Here is a 17,317-nt window from a genome sequence, read left to right as displayed (position 1 = left end):
CCCCAACCCCGCAGCAACGGTCACCGCCGATGGTGGCCCCCGAGGGCCAAACTCCCTCCTCCGCCGCCGTCGCCGCGGCAACAGCGGCTGCGAGCCAGGCCGCCGGGCGGCGCCGCCCCGTCGCCATGGGGACGGCATGGCGGCCAGCTGGGCCCACCCGCGGGCGTTCCGGTGCCGTTTGGCTCCGGCCTGCTGGCCTGCAGCTCGAGCTTTGCCCTGCATCATTCATGCCCCGGCTGGCAATAAGCCCTTCGGTCAGGGCAGAAGCCCGTGGTGACAAAATGGGAATGTTAGCAGAAGTAGTGCTACACCTCTGGGGAGGTGCCCCTCTGTGATCATCAATCATACATCACTCACAGGACTTTGAAATATGAATAAATAAATAAACGAAGCATCCTATAATAAATTACCTGCTGGGCTGAGGTGGCTCATCCTCACCAGCCTCCCAGGGTCCAATTGCAGGCCCAGCCGCCTTCAGCTCACACTAAGAAGGGGAACATTTTCCCTGTGCAGCACGGTGCTTCCCCACACCTCACTGTGGGGTACACCCCTTCTCTGGGCTGGCGTGGAGCCTGGGGCCACAGCAGCACAGTAGGCATAGGGATGGGACAAGGAGATGTCCTGGCATGCAGCAGCAACGTGGTGCCCATCTCATTATTCACAATGTGGCGGTAGACCCATTTTTATTTAAAAAGGCCTAACAAAGCTGAAAGTGAGAGCCTGGAACCACACCAGAAAGCCAAACACTTCAGAGGGCAACATGCCCTCTGCACCCAAGGGTTATGCTAAATGAAAATAGGGGCAGAAAATATCCACAGGAAAATTCAGCCTGTGCATGGGTAGTTCTTAGGGCAATGAGGGCAGTCAGCCTGGCACTCAGCGGAGTGGGTGCAGGTGGCTAGAACACTTCAAGGTGAGTGCAGGAGGTTTCTAAAGGCTTCTGTTCTTGGGGCTTCCTCTCATTCTACAGCGTACAGCAGTAGAGAGAAATGAGTTTTGACTTTGTTTCTAGAAAGGAGGAAGGGGCCCCTGGTATTTACCTGAGATAACATAGTACCTGATGGTGATGGTTCCTGCTGCAATTGAGAAAATGTCAGCCACCGGCCTCGCGCAGATAGCCTGTATGTGAAGATGACACTCCAGAGTTTCAATTCCCCACATTTACAGACAGGTGGCATAGACAAGTTCACAGCATCTAAAATAAAGCTTTGATATTGCCCCAGTTCTCTTTGTACTCTTTTACTACAAGCACACCCTTCATCTTACAAAGAAGTGCCACCCTTTTCATTCACCAGAGATGCTTTATTCTACTAATTACAAGTCAGCGTGATTGTAAGACAAGGATGAGACCCAACTGCTGGAAGAGCAAGCTTTAATGCCTGATAATGAATATGTAATTATATTTCAAGATCAATCTAAATACATGCATATGTTTTTGAACCTGTATGTCATTAAGTTTAGGTTTTCAGATGTTCCTTTCTGTGACAGAACAACACAACACGGTTGTGAAGAAATGCAATGGAAACAATAGCTGAGCAGTGCAGCACTCTAGGGACGGGCTCCTACACACTGGTTGCTCTTTTCTGTGTCACTAATGCACCAGATACCGCATTTAGGAAACACCAATTTATTCAGGACAAGTATGCTTAACAGAGGGAGGCTGCATAACACCTTCAGAGCATCATTAAACAAGCACTGTCACACCACTTGTAGGAGACAGCTGACACTGTCAAGAGTCATTAGGAATAGGGTCCAGAGCTGCTAGCCCCCTGCCCTCTTCCATAACCAAAGTCCCTCTTTCCTTCCCAATGCTCAGCTACAATTGTCCCAGGAAGGTAGAAAATGTAGTCACATCTGTGCAGAGTCCTTCCCTTCCCTGAAAGCACAGCCAGAACAGCTCCTGCTTTACACACGCACACAGCCACAGCAAATTTTAATGTAACCCTGCAACGCCCTAGCAGGTCCTCAGGGCCAATGACAGCCCAGGAGCACAGCAGTGGGTGCTGCCTGCTGCACTGTTCACTGGCAGGTCCTGTGACCTTACCTTTTGGACACAAGCCCCTCCCCCTAACAAGAAGCAGAAGCCATGCTAAGGATCACAGCAAACCCAGCCCAGGATGCACAGACTCAGTTTTGACACTCACCTGTACAGGGTACCAGCCACCACGTCCCAGGGAAGCAGCTCAGCCACGCATGGTATTTCTCTCGTCCCTATCAAACCACACCTGCTGCTAAGGCAGGAATCCAGCTTGTGGCAGTAGCTTGTGGTTCCTTCTCAGCTATCACTGTAGCAGTGTGCAAGGGGAGGAGCAAGAGGGATTGCCACAGTTCACGTGGACCTGCTTTGCTCACAGGCGAGAAGCAGCATCAGGATTCTTGTCACAGCACCTTTCATCAGCACCAGAGACATGAAACGCTTGAATCTGCTTTGAAACGTAATGCTATGCTATCTGAACTATTAATTACTCCCCTGCTTTATGCAAGCATAGATTTTAATCCCCTGCACAGTCAAGAAGCTAAGGCTGGCATCCCTATTCACCCAGAGAATGAAATTCACATCTGACATACTGACAGTTGTTGCATCCATCCTGCCTCAGCAATAAGGCTCTCAAAGAAATACTTGCAAAAGCTGCATTTTTTTCCTAGCACACACACACACACTCTCCCCAGTACCTATTTTCTCTCTCAACAAGCCCTGCAGAAGGCTAGCCACAGTCTGGTAGCTCCGGGAGTACTTTCCCCTCCAGCCCAGCCTGCACTAGCAGGTAGCAGTCATCTCTTCCCACCCAAGTGTGGGTGTGTCAGGACAGGAAATCTATAGTGTTTCTTCCTTAGAACCACAGTTTTGTTATTTGGGTGATATAACTAGTAAGGTCCTCCTGCACAGTAAACACACACCTGCTTCCCCTTACAGTCATCCTTAATTAGACTGGTCCTTGCTGACCAGGGTTACCCTGCACCAATCTGTACTAGAACTACAGAGGGGGATTTCTAAACTGCTCAGAAATTAAGGAAGCCCAAGGCAAGACTTGCACAGAGTTCTGCAAACCTACACAAAACAGTCAGCTATCATCATCTTTAAGATCTGGATCTCTTTGCATGGTTTGTCTCGATTTTTTCCCCCCCTCTGTAACACAGTTGCTCAGAACAACCTGCAAAGGTTAAGGGCAGCAGCAATGCTGTGGATTAGCAAGATATCAGAATACAAGACACTGACCACACAAGGTATCTTGAAAAATTTTTATTTAACAAAAATATCTATTCAATTAGAAACAAGCTGAATGGGTCCTACCAACAATATCAACATGCTTACAGAATTTCATAGGCATCAGTAATTCTGTGTACAGCAGCGGTCAGGCTCTGGCACCTCATCATCACACTAGCAGCACAATATAAGAACATCCAGGTGTGGCCTCCATACTTTGGCAGGCCTGAAGATGTACACAGTGTAGCATGCCACTCCATTACAGTTACCACAATTTCATTACTTTGGTAGAAAAATCATTGTTACTGCTGTAACTCATAGTTATGACTTTTTTTTTTTAAATAACTGGGTTGCTCCCCATTAAACATTTATTCTCTGTAAGAAAAACAGTAAAATTGAGCTCCTTCTTTCAGTCACTTGATACAAGTGCCATGTACCCATGCCTCATCTCATGTCACAGCTGCCATCAGGCCAAGGAACCCAAAGGACAGGAGATGCACTTACTACTCCTTTCTCAAGACAGACTGTCAGCTAGACTTCACAGCTTCAGATCCATTAAAGAATGGAATATATACACGGGTGGCTTCAAGTTTCTATTTCAGGATAAGGCAGTTAAATTTACATGTGTCAGTGCCACTACAGATGAGCCCTGAAGACACGTCAGAAGGTGGGCTGCTGGTACTGTTAAGCTCTGGAGAGTGCATCTCCTTGCACAGCCAGCCTGGAAGAGCTCCACAGACCCTGGAGAGCACATCTCAAACATGTCAGTCGTTCACTTTGTGTGGTTAAGGCTGAGGCTCACACAAATGATGAGAACAGCTGTACCTCTCCCAGCCAGGAGAGAAAAGATGCGAATTCTCCACAACACAAGACAGACCAAGCAATAAAATGAAGCTGCTTCTTCAGGCTGACTGGAATAACTCCAACAACTGTACAAGGAGTAGGCATGGAAAAGAAGCAGACTGTACAACATGTTCTCCCTTGCCAGTTATCCCATATGCTTAAAACCACAACCTGCACAGCAACAGGGATGTGCCTACAGTGCTGTGCTGGTTATGGTGCCTGAGTACCCAGGTGCCCAAGTCTAGGACAGCACTATGTAACTCCTCCCCAGTGCTGAAGCAATTTGGAACAAATAAATTGTTTTTGAAAACCAGGCATGAGGCAAGACCCAAAATTGCTCAGACTGGACAAAACAAAATAAAAACCCCATTTCTCTCCACAAACATTCTATTTGTTTTGCTTAAGTGGAAAGAAGAGGCAGAACTAGTGGACACAGACCCACCAGAAACAAAGGCACTTTAAAATGGGAAGGAGTGACAGAGCAGTAACCGGTATTTTTCCAAAGCCTCAGGTGTTCATTCTGTTAAATACAGTAACTGAAATAAATACAGTAACTGCAGTCACAACCCTCAGAGGTAACAAAGAACAGCCTAAAATCTTGCAGGTCACCTTCCTCCTCCAGTGATGCACTCACATCCACCATCCCACCAAGATAGCGCAGCCTCCAGGGTTATGGATCAGTGACTCCTACAGCTGCAATAATCTGCAACCCTAGAGGACAAAGGCAAGGACATCAACTGGTTCTGCAGACCAGCATCTAGTCCATTTGAAAAGGGATTCCTCTAGGCTTCCCCTACAGCTTTACATTCCCTTGGGCACAGGCCTTCACAGCACAAGTAGCATTGCTGAGAGCCAATTTAGTGCTGTCATAAGTTGCCCCAGGACACGGTTTGGCTTTTGGAGAAATAACACTATCAGCTATGGTAAAGATCTGACAGCAGAGATAGCAGATAAACAGCAGAAACAGTACAAGCAACTGAAGGAAGCATGTGCGTATGTAGAAACTGAAGTGTGAGAGTCCTCAAAGTAGAGTATCCAGCATCACACGGCAGGCACGGTGAGAACCACGCTGCAGAGCACAGGCCTAAGGCCACTGCCTCTCCGAGGCCCAGGTCTCTGCAGAATGAGGTCCACGAACACACCCTTAATGCAGCAGCATCTTAATGACAAAAAGTGCAGTGGCTGACCAGGCAATCCTGAAGCTGCCTTTTCAATGGCAGCCTCCAGATGTACAGCCTTAGACTAAAACCTCCCAAGGCTTTTTTTTTGAAATATGTTCTTCACTGCACATCCCAAACATGCAACAGAAGAACAAAAGGCGTTTTAGAAAGAAGATATTTGTTCTTACTTACGTAAGACCTAATACATTTACCTCCTAAAGTGTACTACTAATATAGTATAAATATGGGTCAAGTACCATCAAGGTGGCTGCCTTGGGAAGAAAAGGCAGAGATTAAAAACAGACCTCTGTCTTCACATGTAGCCACAGGGTCTTCATGTAGTGCATTAACAGCTTTCAGGAGACCTGTTTCGCACCTGCTCTTGTCTTCTGTGGGCTCTCACAATACTGTATAAACCACTGCCCAAGAACACCAGGGAGATAGCCGCAAAATAAGATGCGTAAATCATGAACTGCAGAGAAGAGAAAGACAAAGTGGCTAAACAAAACAGTTAAACATGTAAGAGAGCTAATCCATGAGCTTCCTTCTTCTTAAACATCAGGAATTAGTAAGCATTTCTTTATCAGCAAACCCTTGCCCCAGAAACTGGTGGCTGAGACTTCACAGCCTGTTTTACTTTCCTTCCTCCCATCAGTAAAGCTAGAAGTCTGTCATACCTGAGTGAAGATGTCCAACCCAAGCCCACTGGCATCCACGACTATCAGCGTGAGTAAAGTCTGAAGTGCTAAGGCAATGAAAGTGTTGACCCCAAACACCAGGGCGTATCGCTCCACACTGAGATTTGTAGCGATCTGGAACCTGGAAAGACAGGGATGGATAGAAACAAAGACAGGGAAGAAGCAGGGAAATGTAAGATTAGGAGGAACATCTCTGTATAAGACGACTAGGCAACCTGAGGAGCTACATGTTTTCTAAAGCTAAATTAGCTTGCACTGACAGTATACTTGTCTAAATAGGACCAGGACAGTCTAGTGGAGACTCCAGAGACATCTAAAAAGATATAAGTACTTTGGGAGGCCTGTGGGTTTCAGTCTAACTAAAGCAACTCTGTTTGATACAGTCTGAACAAGCACAATGCCCTCCAATCTCTGAAAACTGTTGGCAATCTCTAAGCATCAACCTACCTCAGTGTGGGCCATGACCTCCTGCGCAATTCTGAACAGAATTCCCTTTGCAGTTACTAGTTTCACCATCTCCCCTCCCAAAGAGGGAGTTTCACCATCTCCCTGGGCTGTCACATGGCACTGGGTATGTAAGCTCAACAACAGCTGTCTTTACCTCCTCAAAGCAAAGAGTAACATTGAAGAAGTCTTCCCCATACAGGTTAGGGAAAACTGACCCCATAATATGGATAAAGCATTGTTCTCTCCTTATCTGCTAACACTTCACCCCAGCCACGTTTACAGAAATAGATCCCCTAGCAAGAAGGGCTTCTAAATTTTTAAAATATTAAAATATTTTAAAAATAAAGACTTCGCATTTGGGCACACTACCAGCAAAATACACACCTCTGTGCCTTAGTTTCCAACTTGAATCAGAACACAAACCCCTGCAACAGATTTTCTAAATCAGGCTGAGTGAGACACTGTTTGCATAGAAAACAGGTCAGCTTTCACAGCAGTTGTAGTCTTGAGAGCAATTTACTTAAAAATATATATACTCACGTTGCTATTGTGATTAGCAGCATGTAAATAATTCTGAAGACAACATAGGATGCATAGCAGACCCAGATGTTATGAACAGTGTCCATGATATATACGGCAGCAGCAATAAGAAAGGAGAACAGGGAAAGCGCCACTTCACCCCACGTGGCCCAGGATGTTTTTACATGGCCCACAACAAACACTGCAACAGCTCCTGTGAGGGGAAGGAAAGTGCAGCTGTTAGTTACTGCACTTGGAACAATCTGGACACAGTTATTAGGAGCTGTATGGCCTCTGCTAGCTAAATATGAGTGAAGTGGAAGATACTACTGTGTGCACCTTAGCAGCTCTAGGCTCCTATTTATGCTTACGCGGAAAAATAAAATCGGTCAGTGCTGACTCCTCCTGAAATCTCCTCCCTGGCTTCTCATAAGTACGGCAGCCTCGTGACTCAGACCATAGCTGCTCTGGTTATAGAAGTGTTGTCAACTAGGCAACAGAAATGCAAACACTGCTTCACAGAAGCACCCAGTTAACAGTGCTGTGGTGCTCTAGGGTCTGCATTCACTGAGTGTGGGGATGGAAAGATGCTACCCACTTTGATAGGCAGCTGTTAGAACTCTCACCCAGGAGGCAGGAAAACTGACATTTATTATAATCTTCCCACTGGGCTCTTCAAGTAAGAGCAGGGGATCAAACCCAGGTCTACAAGGACAAAATTTCATTGCAAACTACTGAGGCCTTAAAAAAAAGAAGTCGTATCACTGACTGTACACAAACAATCCTTTATAATCAGAACAGATCTGTAGATCCTGCTGGATTTGACAAAGGTAGAGCTGGGAGAAGACATATCCCAAGATGAGTGGCATGAAATGTCTGCTGCATGAAAAGTGCGTGAAAAGGTGCATTTCATGCACTATCACAGCTGTAACTACTGATAAGCCAAGATATCTATTACAGGAAAATTGCTATTCAAAGTAGGCTTTGTTTTGCAAACAAGTCAAAGAGCAACCAATAGCGTAACACCACTGCTGTGTCACAACAGTGAACTAGTGAAACAGCATGCTGACAGAAGGAGGTTTACTGGAGAGCTCTGAAAAACGGGATTGTATTTAGCATTCGATCACCATACAGAAGTTCTACACTGCAGCATCTGGGCTTTACAGCCCTCAGCTGGACTATTCTCTTAGAAAGATCTCAAAAGACAAAGGCTCTTTGTCAGGGCATAAGCCTGCAATCCTGTAAGACCTCACAATAATCTTGCAGACTAGAAAAGTTAGTTCTTTCTGCCTTGGAAAAGGAATATATTTGCCTCAACCCAAACTCTTCTTCCCAGTGCCTGCTGTGACACTACCTGACTGACATTTTGCTCTTTGAAAGCCTGGCTCTCCCTAGCAGAGAAACAGTAGGATGCAAAAAGCTAGATCCTAGAGCCCTCTTTCCATCATCTCCTTAATTCTGATATTTGGGAAGAGACAATCAGTGTCTCATTCTGGGGTCTAGGGACAATTCAGAGTTGTATTCCCAATAATGCTGAGGGTTATACCAGCCCAATACCCAATTATAACAATATACACAAACTGCGTCCAGCAATTAGATACCTACAGCTGATTCATCCCAGCCTGAAGGTCTGCCATAACCCTAAGAAACTGCAGGGATGCAGCTAAACAGTCAATTGACCTCACTAGAAAGAATGATATTTATGTTGCACAGGACAGGAAGCTGACAGCCATGAGTCACTATGCTCTGTTCAAACCCTTCTGCAGAACAGCACATGTATAGGCAGGGATAGCAGCAGCATCTTATGTGAAGGTAAACAGACATTACTCATAACTGATCACAGAATGACTAAGAGCCATGGCAATGGCAGATGAAATCTGGGATGCACCAGGACACAGATTTCCAGTAAAGAGAGAACTGAAGAGCATTCATGTCCTTCTACAAGATCAAGGCCTCCTTGGATAATGCTGAGGGCTGTTCTGGTCATTCATCTTCAGGAAGAATGCAACTCAAACCAGATATGATGCAAAGCTGGTGCAAAGTGGAGCCAGTGAGATGAACTCAAAGGTACAGGTAGAAAAGCTTGGCTGCATTGGCCCATGGCAAAGAATGTCTACAGATAGGCCAAAATGAGAAGTTCTTGGCAAAAACACAGACTTTATGTGAAGTCAGAGATAAATAAACTGCTCATAAATACATTCAAACTGGAAAACAGAAGTCAGAACATATGCATTACTGCTTAGAAAGTTAGGTTACTGGATGATTATCTCAACAGATCCCTCTTAGTCCTATCATACATAAAATCATAGAATGGCTTGGGTGGAAGAAACCTTGTAGACCATCTAGTTCCAACCCTCCTGATGTGGGCAGTTGCAAACCACTAAATCAGACACTAAAGCAGGTTGCCCAGGGCTCTGTTCAGCCTGGCCTTAAACACCTCCAGGGATGGGGCATCCATAGCTTCTCTGGGCAGCTTGTGCTAGTGCCTTACCATCCTCTGAGTAAAAACCTTCCCCCAGCATCTAATCCAAATCTCCCCTCTTTTAGTTGAAAACCATTCCCTCTTGTTCCATCACTATCAAAATATGGAAAAAAGTCTGTCTCCTTCTTGATTATTAGTGCTCCTCAAGTACTGGAAGGCCACAATGAGGTCTCCTTAAAGCCTTCTCTTCTCCAGGGTGAAGAAGCCAAGCTTCCTTAGCTTGTCTTTGCAGGAGAGGTGCTCCAGCCCTCTGGTCTTCATTGCCCTGGATGCACTACTCCAGATGGGGCCTCAGGAGGGCAAACCATAAGGGGGAGGGGGGGAAATCACCTCCCTCATCCTGCTGGCCCCCCCTCTTCTGATGCAGCCCAGGATACAGTTGGCCTTTCAGGCTGCAAGCACACACTCATCCAGCTTTTCATCCAAGACCCTCAAATATTTCTCCTCAGAGCTACTCTGGATGAGTTCTTCTCTCAGTCTGTACACATATCTGAGATCACTCTGATCCCAGTGTAACACCTTGCACTTGGCCTTGCTGAAACTCATTGGGTTCACATCGTCTCACCTTTCAAGCCTGTCCAGGTCCCTCTGGAGGGCACCCCTCCATTCTGTCATATCAACTGCATCACTCAGCTTGGTGTCACCTGCACGCTTTCTGAGGATGCACTCAATCCCACTGTCTAGGTTACTGAAAGCTTTTTGCTGAGATTACTAATCTTCACTTGTTCCAAGTAATTAGCCTGTGTCAAGCAGAAGAATTTTTTGTTTCTCTTTTTTGAGCAGTTCAAGAAGAAAAGCCAATTCATTTTCTGAAAGCATCACCCAAAATGACTCAACCATTTGCAGAAAAGATACTAGAGGAAAAAAAAAAAAAAAAAGTAGTTTTGTCTGAGTTGAGTGCCAACCACCTTTTCTTCCAATAAGGCCATTGTTCACGGGATTTGATAAGGATATTGATATCAAAGTTGTCCATAATAACATTTGAAGAATAAGTCCCTCCATATTTTTAGTTTTAATTTACTTTTTTTTTTTTAAATCCGCCTACATTTAACTATGCTCTAACCCCTTCACATAATAAACTTATACACTTAATAAAGACTTCTCTGAACCTGACAGCTTCCCTCTGAAGATGCCCTACTTTCCTGAGCATTCCCCAGCTGAAGTAAAAAGACAATGATGACCTGTTACTTTTGCACCCAGACACTGACTGAACTGGTATCAAGGGAAAGAAGATGCCATTTCTTCTCCTTTCTGAGGCCAAGCCAGGATAGCAGATGAAGCCAAATAAAAATAAAATAAGAGCCACGGTATCGTGCTGTGATGACATATGAACACATGCTATTTAAATGCCATTCAAAGACAACTCTTTAATGGTCAGTGACTCAAGAATCAAGTTGCTGAGTGGTTCAAACCCAGTTAACACATGTTCGACAAGATTCTAACGCTACAAAACTGACACAGCCTCCCACTAAACTCCAAGATGAGGCTGAACATGCCAAAGTCAGGTTTCAAGCCCTGTTTGTTTGAATACCATGGTTTCTTCTGCCCATCAAGAAGGTAACATCCACAGGATATGGTAGAACAATGCTCCACCAAAGCAAAGGAATATATTATAGCAACATCTAAAAAGCCTCTGGAAGGATAAATTGCTACATTAAAAAGGTATTATCCTAGTTCTGGTAATGAACCAGTATTAAACAACTTAGACAAACTTGTGTGTTGACTGACCCACCTGGCTCTTTCAAGTCAAGTGACTTTCTTCACCTTATTAGCCTTCCTGCTTAACAATGCTGAAATGACTACATAGTGGTTCACTGCACACTGCGTGTGTACAGAAAACTTTTATATATTCCCTACACTGCCAGAGGAAAAAGCAATAAATGTAAAGAACCCTCAGCCTGGCTTTGAGTGGCTAAAACAAGCACAACCCCAACCACTTTACGTCTTCAGCTACAGTGACAGCCAAGAAGGGGCAACCACATGCCTGGAGCCTTCTGCTAAGTCTTCCAGAACAACTGACTCAGGATGCTCCTTCAAATAATTATGCACTGGATTACAGGAATTAGGGCCACACACAGCAAACTCAGTACTAAGCAGCACGCCATGCATGTCATGCAAGACTCATCTCAAATGCAGAGATTCCCCCTCCTGCACACATGGGGGAATATAAGACACCTCCAGAATGTGCTTTGGTGACACTGAGGGACACAAGGCATTTCTCACAGCAGAGCAGGAGTTGCGTGAGCAGCTTACCTAGCAGCGTTGAGGCCGCCTCCACACCACCATTGTAGATCTTTGTGCTGTGAGAAGACAGCACCATCTCCCACAGGCCCTGAGCATAGTTGATGACCTGGAAGTAGCCACAGGTAGACAGTGCCCACCAGACTGACCAGCACAGCATGGTCCGAGAGGAATAGCACTGCAGGAAGTCCCGCCAGAGATCCTTGAGCACTTTTAAGGCATCTACTTTCTGCTCCTGCATAAATCGGAGGGAGATGGGAAGAGAAATGTTAGTCTCTATTTATAAATACTTCACCCTGCTCCACAAAATTACAGCTTCCAAGAGGTCTGGTCATTGATGAGTAACAGAACCACTTTAAGACACAGAGTTGCACCAAGCAACAAACAAGGTTTCTCCATCTCACAGAGGTCCCAGCAGCTGGTCCCTGCCCTAACCAGGGCTGATCCCTTACATGGGAGGGAAGGGCTTAGTCACAAGCACCCTCTCTCCCCATCCCTGGCTGTCATTGCAGAGCCATAACTGTTGGTTACCAGAAGTGCTACATGAGTGACTGACAGGTACCAGAGAGAAGAGATGCGGGACAATATCCACTTTGACGGAACAGAATCAGAAGTCAGTCATTCCAATCAAAGGCAAAAGCATCACTGACACCTCATTTATTAAATCCTACCAAGTCTGACTGAATTTGGATCAGCGTGGAAAGAGTCCAAGTAACAGTATTTTTAAAAGCCTTTTTCCCCCACAAATGCAAGTCAGTTTTCCTTAGTACTAGCATTCAGGGGTTAATTATTCAAAGAAGCAGTATCACTGCACCACTCTCCATCCCTGTTAATGTTTGTCAGTGCTCTTAGAAGAGAGGTATTGTCTGAGGATCTGAAGAGAATGAAAGGTCCTTCCATCAGAAACCATCACAAATGACAATTCTTGCACATAGAAGCGCTTTGACAATGGGGATGAGGCAGGAGTGAACCTTTCTCTTCCAGATCTTTCTAGAAAGAACACAAAACAGAGAAGAAGGAAGAATAGACCCACAAAGTGGACTGAAAAAAATTTTAAGTAATCAGTCTTAGTGGTTCCTCACCACTTTGTGCCAAATCAGCAGAGGAAGCAAGCACACGTTCACTTTGTCTGCAGGAAGCTCTGGCTACAAAGTCCACCCTTTAAATGTCAGTCTGAGCCAGTTACTTCACATGGGACATGATTCAGCCAAGACCCTGATCACAGCTGCATCTCCAGCCTCTATGAGCTGAAACTCCCTGCAGGGAAACCTGTAGGTGTGAGCTCCCGCACACAGAACTACGGCACAGCATTGCTCCCCTCAAACCACAAGTCTCATTTTGAGCCATCTCCGCTGAAATCCCCAATAAAGGCTGTGGTCTCACTCTGCCCTGAGCTCCCCCTTTCCACTCTCGGTACTCTCGAAGTACCACCAATTTCTGAGCACCTTTATTTAATAGCACACGGTCCCTTCAATGCTTTGCCAAAGGCAAGATGCTTACTCTCCGCACAGATGCTACTTCTGCAAAATCCATCAGAACAATGTGGGAAGAGGTCAGCATCTACACAAAGCATGAGTTTAGGTGCAGGAAAACTAGTGGCAGTGACCGTCACACGCTGCAGACTTTGATTCTCAAGGTTGACACAGGCTTGTGCCCAATAAGCAGGATGGGCCTCATTGGCCTGCCCCCCCCCCCCGGCAGTGCTTCAGTACATTACTGGTTGTGCACATAATGTCATTTATCAAATGTGGTTGCCATTACCTTAATTAAGGCTGCAGCCAGGCAGCAGTGCCTCTCAGATTTTGGCACCTGGTGTGACCCAACCCCAAGTCGGTGCTGAATTCCCACCCCCACACCCTCAGCATTAGTTCTGGAGCAGCCCTGTCCCTGGCAGTGGGGGGTGGGAGCCAGATAAACAGAAGGGGCAGAGAGGTGATATTAATCCCTTCATTGTTACTGAATTTCAGTCCTGTTTAACAAATACTCAGGCAAGTAGAACATGGATAAATGTACTTCTGCTTTTAATCTCCTCAGCAAAGCCACTCCTGCCCTAAAAGCAGGAAATCTGCAGAAGCATGTGCAAACCACACTGAGGTGCCATGCTGCTACACTTCCTTTCCAACAGAAGGCAGAGCAAAATAAAGATACACGCATCCCTCCTTTAAGGAAGGAAAACAAAAAGACTGTATCCAGAGTTTCATTTTCCCCTTGCCATCTCAGCAATGGGGTATGCACAGGTCGTGCCCCAATCACAGCTGCCTGGCTGCTGGGGCACCAAGCCCCCGTGTCAGCAAGCAAATCCCAGCCCTGACACACACAGGAATAACACAACTCATCTTAAAATTAAGTAAATACAAATCCAATTCCCTTACTCAAGGGACTGGCTTGCTTGCTAGGATGAATCACACATCATCTGCTTAAAGCAGCTGACATGCCTACCTTGTGCCTTTTTCTTGGAGAAGCATGACTTCTCATAGCTGAGTGCAGCACCAGCTCTCCACAGGGCCCCAGGCCCACCCTGGGCCACCACAGGTTCGCACACATCTCACCCAGCTGCAACACATCTGTGTAACAGCCTGCAGCAGCTGGGAGCCCCCCGCTGACTGTGCTGGAGGTCACAGGCCCACTGAAGCTGAGGCACTGCTGGCATCAACCGTGGTGTGCAACTAAGATGCATTAAACTGAACACCAGAAGAACTTCTTACACTTTATCTGTATTTCTGCTGCTCCTATAAATTCCCAGCATCAGTCTATAAATGCTCTCCAGGACTACTACAGCCTCCTTCCTGGAGCAGTTCCCTTCCAGGATCATAAGACAGAATCCAACTGCTACACAGCTTACTGCTGCAGTTTGCACAACACTCAAAGGAACAAATGTGTTCAAGACACAGGTGCAGGAAGATCTGTTTTTTTCCTCTGAGATTCACAGCCATACCTAGAAGCGCACACAGCACTCGGACAAGCACAGAACTTTCAGCGCCCTCTGAGATACACCCTGTCACGTTGGACAGGAATTTGACAGCCAGGGAGCTCTAACTAAAGCCCTGTGATAGGTGCAGAGTGACTTCAGAAAAATCAAGGAGCAGCCTACTGAGCTCTGTCAGAGAGAGGAAACTGAGATTTTCTTGTGCCATAACTAAGGAAGTGGGATAGGTGAAGGGATACTTTTTGCTGTTGGATATTGCATCTCCACTGCTGTGCGCCTACGGACACATGCATACACAAACACACACAGCGGATGCACCTCACCTTTTTCTCTGCTGAACGTCCCTCCCTGTTTAAGGGCATCTTGACCTCATCCTCCCATCCAGGCACCCTTGGCACACCGGGCTGATCCTGCACGACCGCCCCGTTCTTGCAGTCCATGACCTTCATCTCCACGCTGAAGGGCTGAGTGGCAGCATGGTGGAAGAAAAGGCTTTTCCGCGGCATCGGCAGGAACCACGCCGTGCCAAAGGCAATGGAGATGGAGGTTAAGGAGATGACATTGAGGCTGAAGAGGGACCACTCTGCCAGGGACATGAGGAGCTGCCCACACACAGAGCCCACCGTGTAGCCCACCAGCGTGGCACTGCGGCAGTAGCTGGTAACTTTGCGGTACAGGTTCACATCCACCACGCTGTAGATATAGGAGTAGTAGGCAATGTCAGTGGCGGTGCCCATTCCATAGAAGAACTCGAGGAGCTGGAAGGCACGCAACCCCTGGGCATAGAGCAGCAAGAACCAGGTGACGATGAGGCTCAGGCCCTGCAGCAACACCACGGGCTTGTAGCGCAGGTAGTCTGTGGCCAAGAACACGGGGAACAGCAGCGCCAGGTACGAGTACGTCCACACCGGGTAGATCTCGTTGAACACCTGAGGAGGGAGGGGAGGGCGGGGAAAAGAGACGGCGGTCACCCGACGGCGAAGGGAAATAAAGAGCGGGCACCCGGTGCCGGGCATTCCAGTACCTGCGTCTCGGAGAGGTTTCTGTGCGGCTCCAGCAGATACCGGGTGAGAAAGGGCTCCGAGGGCCGCACGCTGCAGAAGAAGCCGTAAGCACACAGCAGCCCGGTGGGCAGAGCCCAGCAGCAGCCGGGGCCACTCCTCGCGGGCCGGGCCCCCCGCGGCCCCGCCATGCCGGCTCCGGACGCTGAGAGGTCACCTCCCGCCCCAAAGGCACCTCCAGTCCCTGGCCCGCCGCGCGGCTCTTAAAGCCCATTCGCTGGCGCTTGGGAGGCGGGACTGCGTGCCGCCCTTTCATTGGGCGAAATCTCCTCCTCCCGGGCAGACCGACCAATGGGAAGCGGGAGGTGGGAGGACTGGTGGCGGGAGAAGGGCACGTGTGGGGGCGTGCACGAGCGGGTGCGGTGCAGCCGGCCTCTGGGGTTCCGGAGGCGTGTGTCGCGGGTGGGTGGGGACGCAGGGAACTGGGCTAGCGAGCTGGAGTGGGGAGGTGGTTGGGGTCGGAGCGGGCAGGGGAAAGGAGGGGAAATTCGGGAGAGAGGAGGGGATGGAGAAAACCGTGCAAAAACTGTTCATCTGCCCCATGAGAATTTAGCAGAAAAATACATCCGTTCAGGAAAAGATTTATACAAAACAGCGATAACCGAGACACTAGAATTCACTGTTCAGATTGAACACCACATCCCATGCCTGAATGGTGTAAGTGGGAGCCCCCCTGGTTGTGCAACTTGCAAACGCATTCAGAACTGATGACTGAAAGGAAGACTGATGCCCCTCTTGTGTATGGACAGAAGGAAAACTCACTCAGCGTGTTACTATTGGAGTCCTCCCAAGTGCCACTCTACCCCAATACCTCCCCACCTCCCCCTTCTCCAAGGGTAGGCACAAGCCTTCCCTGGAAACCAGCTCAACAAATAGGACCTCTACCTGCCGCCCTGCACTGTGCTGCTCTCCTCTGTGCTGCGCTGTGCTTTCTTTCCTTCCGTTAATGATCTCCACCACTTTTTTCTCTTTAGCTGGAAGCACTCCTGTGGTTCGATAACAGCATTACCTTGTTGTCCAGCCAGAAATACTAGACAAGAGAAGAAAATGAAGCTATTACATTCAAAGCAATTATATAAAGCATCGCGTAGGACTGCTGTTCTTAAAGCTTTGCCAGTCCTCCTCTAAACTGTTTGCTGCTCTGCTACTTGATCTATCCCACACTGTTTTACTATCCACCTACTTCACCTCACCCTGTGCTGCATTCCCTTGATCTCCACCACACTGCTACCACTGCTGTGGCTTCCTGCTCTGTTTACCTACAGTTTGTTCCCCAAACTAGCTGATGCCATAGAAAGTTCACACAAGGACCTCTCACCTCTGCCATTGCCTATCTGCCCCCTAGCTGGGGCTCAGTGCATGAAGATGTGAAACAAAACCCTCATAAGGCATCTGGCTATGCACTGGTGGGCAAGAGAGAACAGGTTCTTCTTGGCTCTGGAATAGATTCCTTGAACTGCAGGTTTTCATTACTATCTCCAGCGTTATAGCTGAATAGATATAGCTACAAAAGATTCTAGGTCAAGAAGAATACTTAGCTGTGTAAAACCCAGCTAAACATCTTGGTCCTGTACTGTCTGGTATCAGTGGTCTGCTGGCTGTCTTCCAAATTTGGTAAAATTTTCTTTCATTTGCCCTCAGGCCATTGCTTCTCAGCACCTTCATATCCTCTTTTATTTGCAGGTATATTAGAAAAAAAAGAAAAAGATGACAGCTGCCATTTTGTTATACTTTA

General features: G+C 47.2%; 1 protein-coding gene across 4 annotated transcripts in view; it reads right to left on the bottom strand.

Moving 5' to 3' along the window:
• Positions 1-15,790, bottom strand: part of LOC110399916 (thiamine transporter 1-like) — a 25,149-nt gene extending 9,359 nt beyond the window's left edge. For 2 of the 4 annotated variants that reach the window (XM_021399364.1, XM_021399373.1), the window contains exons 1-3: positions 15,546-15,787; positions 14,845-15,450; positions 11,608-11,830 (exon numbers count right to left, since the gene is read on the bottom strand). In XM_021399364.1, coding sequence (XP_021255039.1) covers positions 11,608-11,830; positions 14,845-15,450; positions 15,546-15,713 — 997 coding nt within the window. In that variant the 5' untranslated portion in view covers positions 15,714-15,787. Of the gene's footprint in view, positions 1-3,226; positions 5,681-5,885; positions 6,028-6,893; positions 7,087-11,607; positions 11,831-14,844; positions 15,451-15,545 lie in introns of those variants that run through there. The other 2 variants (XM_021399392.1, XM_021399383.1) reach the window with 2 other exon arrangements.

This window comes from Numida meleagris, chromosome 1, assembly GCF_002078875.1.
Source record: "Numida meleagris isolate 19003 breed g44 Domestic line chromosome 1, NumMel1.0, whole genome shotgun sequence".
NCBI classification, from domain to species: domain Eukaryota; kingdom Metazoa; phylum Chordata; class Aves; order Galliformes; family Numididae; genus Numida; species Numida meleagris.
The sequence above is the reverse complement of the archived record's forward strand: the minus strand, read 5'-3'. Positions and strand labels throughout refer to the sequence as shown.